General features: G+C 47.3%; 1 protein-coding gene across 1 annotated transcript in view; it reads left to right on the top strand.

Annotated features, from left to right (window-relative positions):
• Window positions 1-265: 265 nt before the first annotated feature.
• Window positions 266-11,142, top strand: part of SGPL1 (sphingosine-1-phosphate lyase 1) — a 44,794-nt gene continuing 33,917 nt past the window's right edge. The window contains exons 1-3 of the mRNA XM_075934965.2: window positions 266-423; window positions 9,468-9,633; window positions 10,720-10,787. Coding sequence (XP_075791080.1) covers window positions 400-423; window positions 9,468-9,633; window positions 10,720-10,787 — 258 coding nt within the window. The 5' untranslated portion in view covers window positions 266-399. The remainder of the gene's footprint in view (window positions 424-9,467; window positions 9,634-10,719; window positions 10,788-11,142) is intronic.

The following is an 11,142-nucleotide window of genomic DNA, read 5'->3' as shown; positions in this document are numbered from 1 at the left end:
CTATTTCTCAAGGTCACTCAGGTTGACCTGGGGACAATTCCTTCCCCACACCAGGCAGAGGAATGAGTGAGCAGGAACCAGCCTAGCAAGCCCTAGAGCAGGCATGCGAACTGGCGTTTGGCGCGCCGCCAGCGCATTTTTATACAGGAATAAAGCGCGGCCCCATGGCCGCTCGGAGCACGTGCCGACTGCAAATCACAGTCGGCCGGGCCGCGCTCCGCCCAGTGTCTGCTCACGTTCGGATGGGCCGCTGAGCGCTCTGCGCACGCGCTCACAGCCGGCCGGGCCGCTCAGCGCTGGGCGTTCTGCGCACGCGCTCACATCCAGCCCGGCCACTCTGCGCACAGCGCTCACAGCTGCTCGCTGAGCTCGCGCCGCCGCAGCGCGCCTGAGGAGGAAATGAGCGGCGACTCCGGGACCCAGGTACTAGGTGTGGGGGAGGTATTGGGGTGGGGGTGCCTGGCTCTGGGGGAGGGGGGAGGTATTGGGGTGGGGGTGCCTGGCTCTGGGGGAGGGGGGAGGTATTGGGGTGGGGGTGCCTGGCTCTGGGGGAGGGGGGAGGTATTGGGGTGGGGGCGCCTGGCTCTGGGGGAGGGGGGAGGTATTGGGGTGGGGGTGCCTGGCTCTGGGGGAGGGGGGAGGTATTGGGGTGGGGGTGCCTGGCTCTGGGGGAGGGGGGAGGTATTGGGGTGGGGGCGCCTGGCTCTGGGGGAGGTATTGGGGTGGGGGTGCCTGGCTCTGGGGGAGGGGGGAGGTATTAGGTCTGGGGTGCCTGGCTCTGGCCAGCATCTGGTCCCCTCACCTTTGCCCGGTATCACCAATCTAGTCCCTTGGTGTAAGCTTCATGTTGGGGGGGAGGAGAGCACTGTCCTCCCCAATTGCCTACTATGGGCACAGCCACTGGGGCTGGCAATTGGAGGAGGGCTGGAGCTGGGCTCTGACAGAGGCCACTCTCTGCCAAACCTGCAGTGACAAGGGCAGCTGGAGATGGGAGGTACCACAGTGGAGGGAGGATAGGATAGTGGGAGACCCTCAGCAGGGAGAGGTGTGTATATATACTCACAATTGTGAGGAGTAAGGGAAACCAATGGGAGCGTTTGCTCCCATTGGCCTTTTGCTATGAGGATGGAGCCAAGCTTGGTGTAAGATAAGTTGACTCCTGCTACGAACTTTACATAACTGGAGTTGTATACCTTAACCCAACCTTCCGGGTCTAGTGTAGACTTGGCCTTAATCGACCATAGTAATCTGATCGACCCACACAACCAGAGGAGACAGGTCGGGGGGAGGAGGAGGAGGATCCTGTGGGCTGCTGGTTATGTGACACTCTCCACCCCAAGGAAGGACTGAGACATACCTGTCTGTTCCCTGCCCTTGCTCTGTCCCCATTCCACTTCTTCCCCAAACCCAGGCAAGTGGAGCTGGCAGCAGGGGTCTGTCTGCCTCACCCCACAGTGGCAGAGGAAGTGGAGCAAAGCTCTTACTCCCTGCTCCCCCCTTGCTGCCTCTGACACAGTAGTAGATTAAATAAGGCTAGGCTTATCGGTTAATCAACTAATGATTACTTGTTCACATCCCTAGTCTGGACCATGGATATTGCTGGATCAGAGTGCTCTGGTGGTTGGGAACATGGCTTTGACCTCCTCGGGTCTGGCAGACTCCCTGGTTTGGGACTGCTCAGGTCCCAAGGATACTGGACCAGGGAAGTCCAACCTGTACTTCACTGGCAAAGCATTCCTACTATGGATGCTGCTTATACAATACAACTTGAATCAATTTGGAGTGCAATGTTTAACAAGCATACAACATTCACTAGATAAAAATGAGTGCAGGCTAAGTAAAGTTTGTGTTAGCCATAATGTCTATTGACACATTGAAAAATGGAACTGAGTATTTGAACACTTTCTTCAATATTTTGAGGTATTGAATTATAAATGGGTGCTAAGATGAGACAACTGAAGTATTTTGTATACACCAATCCAGAAAATGTGCTGAAATGGTCATTCTAACAATCTCCTTGTGCTGTCACATGCTTTTAGATGTAGATAGCTGTATACAATTTGGTCTCTAGAAATAGATCTAAACATACCCTTAATTACATAATGAGCATAAGATTTCTTTTGGTACTTAAAAAAAAATCTATACTGCCATTAAAACGTAGTCTTAGTCTTCACATGATTTTGTGATCCTCCTGGGGGAATTCTTTTTCCTTATGAGATCTTATTTTTAGCTCTTCCTATAAGTCAATTTAATGCTAGTGAATGTTGCCGTTTTGATCATGGAGACTTGCATTTTAGTTATGCACTCTGGCAGCAAATCAAGATTCTTCATATTAGCAATTGTATGGTCTGTTAATTTGCTGTACAGGGACCCACTAAAGTTTTAAACTTCATTGCCAGGATAGTAATTTTCTGGCATAACAACCATGTCCACTTTGGTTAACTTGTGTGTGTGTGTGTGTATATATATATATATATATATATATATATATATATATGGTGATGGACTTTTGCTGTGTCTCTCTGTCATTTCTTTTGAGGTGTAAGATGGTAACAATTGTTCCATGTTTGTAAAGGTAGGACTGCTATACCTAGAACGAATTAAATCAACTAATGGATTTAAAATATAAAGTCATCAGGAGATTGTCCCAGTTTTTATTGATAAAAGCACTGCAGTTGCCCAGGCTTCTGAATAAATACATAAATAAAAATAATGCAAGTACTGAAGATGTAAATATTTGAATGTTTATTTCCAATATTTGTGTCATTCTTAGCATAGTACTTTGCGAATTTGTCATCCTGCCCCACCTCTCAGCCAACCAGCACTAGACAGGGGCAGAGATTCCTCCAGAGCGGAGGAGCTGTTTGCTATGCAGTGGGAGGGCCACATGGAGCTCTGCACTGCAGCCTTAGAGCAGCCATGACCTGGACAGCAGAGCTCAGCTGGTGGCTGGGAGGCAACGCAGGGCTAGATGAGGAAGGCGGAGCAGGCACTGGGGGACTCTGGGAGTGGGACTATCAATGGGGAGCGCTAAGGTGCGGGGAACTCTTAGAGGCAGGGGGTTGACAATAAATGTTACTGGTCTGCCAGAAGTTTGTGAATGGGCTTGCTGGACTTCAGTATAAAAAAGGTTGGGAACCACTGGCTTAGGGAATTGTTTCAATCAATTAGAAACATGAGCACACTGATAAGGTCTTAGGAGTTTTTTTGCCTTAAGTCAAAGTCCCTCAATCACAGAAGCTGATTCATGCCATCTTGTGTTTCTCCCATAACATACAAATCAGGGTGAAATAGGTTTGTATTTTTTTCCACAAGGTTTTGTAGGTACATAAATGTTGATTTAATTTCTCTTCAGGCCACTGAGCTTGCCCCTCCTTTAAAGTGAGTGATGGAGGAGAAGAAAAGAAGGTCGATTGACTTCTGTAATGCTAAAAATATCTTCCCTTTAAGCATGTGTGGTCAATAGTTCCATTGCTGAGTCTTGCTGAAAGAAGCAGCAGAAATAAAATAAATGCGACCTGTCTGAAAAAGATTACAATGGAGAAAGGATGTTAAATATCGATTAATTGAATAGTCGAGTAACCTCATGAATATTGGTTAGTCTACTATTCTGTAGTTTCCGGGGACGGGACCAGCAGCCAGTGTACTCTGACCTCGCTCCTGAGGAGACCCCTGTCACCCTGCACTGTTGCCTCTGCATCAGAGGCAGCAGCTCAGGGGGGCAGCAGCCACTGTCTGGGGGAGGGGTGTCTGAGCTCCTTGACCTGGCACAAGCTAGTACTGAGCTGGGCTGCCTGTCCACCTGGCTCCTAATACACTTTAAATGCAGAGCTGCAGTAAGGGTAGGTCCTGGACCCATCGCAAGCCAAGACTGACCCAGGCTTTTGGCCATCCTGCTAAAAATTTACTGGGGGCAGGGAGGGAGGGAAATGCATGTAGTCTAGAGCATTAACCTATAAGGTTTCGCTTATCGGTTAATTGACTACACTATTACATCCCTACAATGGAGAGGATTGTTATCTCTTGTATTTGGGCAGAGGACTGTGGTTTGTAGGATTTAATCAGTGCATCTCTGTGCTAGTGTCCTGAAAATAGCAAATGGTGCAGTTGTATCTGAAGTATGAGCCTGAATAAAATTAAAATTCGACTTACGGGCAAGGATACGATTTAGTCATGTATTCCATAACTTTACCAGACCTTTGTGACTTCTTTTGGCATCTGCTGTGAGCGGCTGGAGCTGTGCACACCTTGCACTCTGCTCTTTGGCTTTGGTAGAGGCCTTGCACACTCTGCTACTCCCCCTTGTGGCTGAGGCTGGTGGAGAAAGGGCTGTGGCCGTCCCCTTCCTCTCATGACTGTGGAGCTCTAGCTATCAGCCTCTTTCCCCCTCCTCCCACGTTATATTTAGTGAAGTCTTAGACAGGTCAGCAGCTTCTGTGAATTTTTATCTGTTGCTGGTGACCTGTCTATGATGTGTGCTAAAAATAACCATGACAAAATGTTAATCTTAGTTTTTTGTGTACAATGGAATGAAAAACACACAGAATCATTGTTCAGGACTTGTGCCAACTGCCTCCTTGATATAGCTCTATTCAGAAGAAAGTGAGAAGTGTGTGTGACTCATTAAGTGCTGCAGACTGCAAAGAGTTAAATGAGCTGTATGGATCAAGCTATTCAGATTTGTTAGGAAAGGGTATAGAACTATGGTAAGCTTGAAAACAGCATCGTTATACTGATTCAAACAATCCATTCCAATTGGAATGAATTAGTATGGACTCTCTTTTTTATATTGTTTTGGTTTTATCCTATTCAACTCTAAAATGAGAGATGCATTCTAATTTACTGATTACTTTTGAGCAGGGAAATTCAATCTTTGTGTATATTTTAAAAAGTTTGTGTCTGCCCAGCCATCTATGGGTCTGTTTGTTCGAGAACTCCTTCTAAATGGTAAGAGCTAGGACCACCAAATGTGATATGCAGCTTTCTCTTCTTTTAGCTTAAAGCAAGGTCAGGATTTGATTGTGCCAGGAGTATGGGATGTACCTGGACTGGGATTGTTTTCCATAACATGGAAAGGGAGGGTCTGATAGAAGGGACAGTTATATTGCAGTGACCCCAGGGGGTGGCCGATGGAAGAGAGCAGCCAGCTGGGGCCAGGACTCTCCTTGTTGCTGGCAACTGGCCTAAGTAAGTGGGCCCCTCTGTCCTAATTGCCTCCCCACCCAAACTCTGGGCCACAGCACCAGATGAGGGAGAGGGAGCCCTGCTAGCCAGCAACACCATCATCCTAGAGAAGCTGCGGGCCAGGACCAGGCAATGGAATATCCCTGTCCCCAGACAAGCTGGAGGCCAGAGCCAGCCAGTGAAGACTCCCTGCCCCCTCCCAAAGGAGTTCCATTGGGGGTGAGCTGCATAGTCCCTCCCCCCAAGCACTGCTTGGGCTAGGGCCAAGTGATGCAGCCCTCCCCTTGCCCACCCCGAGGATCATGGCCATGGCCAGCTCATGTAGCTCCAGTCCCCTTTCCTGATGAACACTATCCACTTCTCATCCCCACCCCCTTGGAGAAGCACTGCGGAGGCTGGACACTGCAGCCTCCCTCCTCCAGAGGAGCTGGGGAGGGGGCGGCTGCTCCAACACTGTTCTCATGGCCAGTGGGCAGCCCTGATGAGCCTCCCAGCCCTCTGCCCTGATTCCTGCACCTCCACTCCCTACGCGGAAGGAGCCAAGTAACGCCAGGTACATTTTCTAGTGTACTGTCAATTGACATGTTTAAAATGCCCAACACTTTACCATCCAAGAAACTCCAAATTAATAAATAAGGCATGAATTGTTGTTTTACTCCATTCCCTCCCTCCCCATCCTGATTTCCATCTGTCTTGGTTTTGGTCTCCTTTCACAGTTCCCCTGACTAAACCAGCATTTCCTTCCTGAACTGAAATCACTTTTTAAAAATAGTAAACCCAAGGGCTACGTCTAGACTGGCATGATTTTCCGCAAATGCTTTTAACGGAAAAGTTTTCCATTAAAAGCATTTGTGGAAAAGAGCATCTAGATTGGCACGGACGCTTTTCCGCAAAAGCATTTTTTGCGGAAAAGCATCCATGCCAATCACAACGCGCTTTTCCACAAAAAAGCCCCGATTGCCATTTTCGCGATCGGGGCTTTTTTGCGCAAAACAAATCTGAGCTGTCTACACTGGCCCTTTTGTGCAAAAGCTTTTGCCCGAATGGGAGCAGCATAGTATTTCCGCAAGAAGCACTGATTTCAGACAGTAGGAAGTCAGTGTTCTTGCGGGAATTCAAGCAGCCAGTGTAGATAGCTGGCAAGTTTTTCCACAAAAGCAGCTGATTTTGCGGAAAAACTTACCAGTCTAGACACAGCCAAGGAAAATGGCTGAGGAGTAGGGGAAAATCCTTTTCCACCCTATTCCTTCTGCCCTCCTCTGCTGCTGAATCCTTGCTATCTCACTGTTTTCTGTGCAGAGTGTTTTTGGGCCACTAGTTCTAGAAATGGAAGCAAATCTTATGTGTGTGAGGATTAATCGCATCAATATTTATTAAGTATTAATAGTTGATAAAATTAGAACTGGAAGTGTAGCTCTGTAAACACGGTCTTGTAACTACACAGTGGAGTTTCTGCAGCGAAGTACCACACTAGGCATTCAGTTGTTTATAAATTATGTGAAGTACATGGAGAGTTAAACAGTAAGTCAGAGCATGGGCATGGCTATGGTAAAGTGGACCAGAGGCCTTTGTAGCATTTGTGTGTATGCTGTAGCCATGCTACCACTGAGAGTGAACTCATTGGTATAGTACCCTTTCAATGCTTAGGGCATATCTTCACTACAGCCGTATGCGACAACCCCTCTAATATTTACCATCCATATGCACAGTGAATTTTTCTGTGCATCGAGGCATGTGCACCACCAATAGAAACACAGCCTAGCTATGTGAGGTCTGCTAATCAGCTGGGCAGCATATGAATTTTTCCTGAGTGGCTGCACAAGTACACAATTCACAGGGAACACTGGCCCTAAGTAGATCTTTTATTAAGTTAACTTACAGCCAATGACTGAAATGTGTGTGGGGAAGATGGTTCTGAGAACCTGGGCTTTAGCTCCTTGCTGGAGCCCACCTGGGTTCCTTGGCTCCCTGAGTGGGAAGCCTTGGAGCAGCAGCCTGACTGGAGCTGGGGAGCTGGGCTGTAGCTGTTCTGCGTTACCAATTTCATGCTGGAGCCATGAAATTGACAATACAGTTGATGTAAGTAAGTGCCTGTACAAACACTGCATTGCGTTGTTGAAATGAGCCCTATGAAGAAATGGATTGTTGCACTGTTGAAATGAGCCCTACGCTGAAGTGAGCCCTACAACTCTTATGGAGATAGGAGTTATGATGCTGATGTGGTAGGACACTTACAACTGTGGACTAAGGCTGTAGTATGTACACTGACATAATTAGGTCAACATAAGGCATCTGTGTAACTTGGACTTATTGGTTAATCTTAATGATAGAGAGGCAGCAGTATGGAGGGGAGCAGGTATGTGCAGGAAGCCGGCTTTCAAGATCTATTGGCTCTCGCAGAGTCACTTGGCCCCCGTTAGTGCTTGTGGGGACCTGGCTTAAAAACTGGCTTCTGCCTTGCCCCCCCCCCCCCATTGTAAACATGAACTGTTAAAAATATTTAGCGGTTCCATGTTTACAAAATACCCATTGATTAATGTTTTGTTAGTCTATAAAGTGCTACCAGACCATTTGTTGTTTTTTCCCTAATTAACTGTTACCCAGGAACAGCTCCCCCTCCCATTTAATCCGTTAACTGGTTAAACTTAATATTTAACCACTTAACTAATTAAACAGGATTTTATATCCCTAACCTGCACTGGGGCTGCGGTGCTCCGCTTCTTGCTGCCGTGGTGAGGCAGAGTGACTGGGCTGGCCTGGGAGATGGTGGCAGAGCAGAGGCTGCTGCATTGCTCCACATTGCCACAGCTTCTGCTACTGCAGTGACTGGGGGGTAAACTGACTCCCGCTGCCAACCTATTTCACCCTGGTAATCCCCATGGTCATATCCCTTGTGGGAGGAGACTTGAGGGAAGGGGTGGGATGGGGTAGAGCAGGTTCTGAACTTGGGGGAAGGGTACAGATACCCCCACCTTCCCAAGGGCTGCAGGCCAAAGTGTAGGACTGCTTGGGCTACTGATGGCCCACTGGCTGTGAATTTGACACCCCTAGTCTAGCACTTGCTTCTCCTGCGCTAATCAGGAGCACAATTGATGGCAACTGACGGCCTGTCCTAATTATGGGACACGTAGCTGTATTGCTAACCTCAAATGTTAAACAATCATGAGATGGACTTAAGGGATGTAAAAGCCACTCAGAATAATTAACCAATTAAACAATGTATTTAACCAGTTAAACACAGGCTGCAGGCTGGCAGGGGGCCTTCCGGTTAAGGAGCTAGCTGGCAAGCATGCTGGTAAGGTGTATGCTTGGACTTCAATATCACAAGAGTATGGAAAAATAATAATTTGGTTTTTTTTTTATTTGCCTTGATTTTGAGCCTTAGGGTGCATTGGGGTCATGTTTTGAAGCTTTCTCTACAGACAGAAGGCTAAAAACTTCCTTTTTCTTTAAGAATGAAGGCTGAAGTCAGAGGCAACTAATGAAGGAGAATGGGGGAGGATCATTGGCCACACCTCCCCCTCCTGCCCAGGGAAGGCCCAGAACAACCCCACTCCATACCTCCACCCTGCCTTTTCCCCCAGTTGAGGCAGCCTGGGGGGAATAATAGGGCTGGTGCTAGCAGCAGGAGTCCGCCCTACCCTCCCACCACCTGCAGTCACCAGCAGCTCCAGGGAAAGTGGACCAAGGTGGTGCCAGTTCACTTTGCTCCCTTCCTGCGAGTGAGTGCGCAGGTGGTCCCACCCAGCCCCCAGGAGAGACATGGCTGGAGAGTGGTATGAGCAAGGGCCTCCTAGTTCTGCTTCCCGTGCTGCTGCTGTGTGTGTGTAAGAGAACCCCTGCTGCCAGCCCTCCAGCTCCATTAGTCCCACTGCTGGCCTGTTGGCTGGCCCCTCCCACTCCCAACACTTGAATATTTTAAATAGAAAGGTGGGGTAAAAATATTTAAATAAACACTTGAGGTGGGGCGCACAGCCTCTCGTGTCCCCCATGCTTGGCCTTGGCTGAAATAATCATTTATCTCATTGGCCCCAGAAGTTGGGGCTTTAAGGAAAATCATAATTATTGTGAGTTTTATAATAAAATTATGACAGTTGGCAACACTGATTTTAGCTGCAATATACTGGGCTCCTTTCCAATAGGAGCACAGACTAGCTGGCAGTCAGTTTAATGTCTGCTTTAGGCAAGCTCTTTTTGAATGCCCATATTTGCAGTAATTTGAAGAGGTGTGGCTGACCTTTTGTAATGTGATGTTTTTTCTTTCTTTCCCCCTCCTCCCCCAGGATACCTTTGTTCCCTTTAAAGAAATTGTGCTGATGTATTTAGAAAAAGCCAGGAACATCGTGAATGGACAGTTTGCTGGGATTGAACCTTGGCAACTGATTGGCTCAACATTTGCTTCTACTCTGGTGGTGGTGTGGCTGCATGGTATCCTCTTCCAATCAGAGAGTGAGTACCTTGGCGCACATGTCTGGAGTTGGGGTTTTGTGACGGCTGGGCTTTTTTTCATATAAATATTTTTCTGTTTATAAACAGGCTTCTGGCATAAACCAGTGTGTGTCAGTAAAGTATTTGGCTATTATATTTAAGGTCAAGATTTGGCAAAGTTTTAATAGCTAAACCATTTCATATCATGGAGTGGTGGAACGCCATCTAGAACAGGGATGGACAATAATTTTTGATGGGGGACCACTTCAAGAATTTGGTATGCACTCTTCCATCATTAAAAGAGGAGGTGCAGGGTCTGTGTTGGAGATTGGGTGCAGAAGGGAGCTTGGGGTAGGAGATTGGGGTGCAGGAGGGGCTTGTAATCTGGTACAGGGAATTAGGGTACAGGGTCTGGGATATGGATGCAGAAGAGGAAGGTGAAGGGTGCAGAGTCTGTAAGGAGGTTGTGACTTGGGGCAGGGTATTGGGGTGCAGAAGCTGGGCTGAGATGTGTGCATGAACGATGGTGCAGATGATTGGGGAGGAGGGGATAAGGTACCAGGTACAGGATCTGGCTGGGAGACGCTTACCTTAGGCAGCTCCTGGCCAGCAGGACAGTCAGTCAGGCAGGTTCCTTGCCTACCATGTCTCCATGTGCTGCTTAAGGTGGTCAACTGCAGGGGCCATATGCTTCTCTGTGCATCACATGCCTGGGGGGCAGGGAAACTAGGGATGTAAGTGACTAGTTGACTATCCGATAAGCATATCGGATAGTCGACTAGTGATGAGACTAGTCGCTTCACCACCCCCTTCTCCCTCCCACTTTGCTGCCTCTATCAGACAGAGACAACAAGGGGGGAGCGGGAGCCAGCTTAAAAGCTAAACTACTAATGACTGACTAAACCATATTCTTAAATCGCTTTTGCTGGTAATCTGGGGCAGATTGAAATTTCATTCTTCAGTGTGTTAAATCTCTGCACATCAATCTCTTCTTCATTGTTTCTTTTAGCCAAGAATTCCTGCCATATACCAGCAGTACTAATCTTTAGGAGTTTTTTGGCTTATTAGATCAGAGCAGGCTGTTTAATTTTGTTTTTTGTTTCTCAGGTTTAACATCACGAAGCAAAAAATGGTTCTTCAAAGCTCTAAGAAAAATGCCTTTTGTTGGTACAATAGTAAGTATTTGAACAGCTTTCCTTAATATTCAGCCAGCACTGTCTCTCCTATTTGTATTGCAGTAACACCCAGGAGACTTTTGTGCTAGGTGCTGGCAAACCTGTTCTAGATGCTTACAGCCCAAGTAACTTTTCTGTAGCAGTATTGACTTCAGAAAAGGGAGATGACATTTTTGTTACCAGTAATCCCAAGTACCTGAGTTTCTGCAACTCCTTTGTGTATTATCAGACTTTCCCAAAATAGCTTTAGCTGGTGGATAAAGGCCATAGAGTTTACTATGGGTTATTTTTCTGAGCTAAGTTATCATTCTACTTGTGTTATCCACATCTGGTTATTGGTCTGCAGAAATATGAT

Source organism: Pelodiscus sinensis, chromosome 8 (assembly GCF_052426305.1).
Source record: "Pelodiscus sinensis isolate ZL-2025 chromosome 8, ASM5242630v1, whole genome shotgun sequence".
In the NCBI taxonomy this organism is placed as follows: Eukaryota; Metazoa; Chordata; order Testudines; family Trionychidae; genus Pelodiscus; species Pelodiscus sinensis.
The sequence above is the reverse complement of the archived record's forward strand: the minus strand, read 5'-3'. Positions and strand labels throughout refer to the sequence as shown.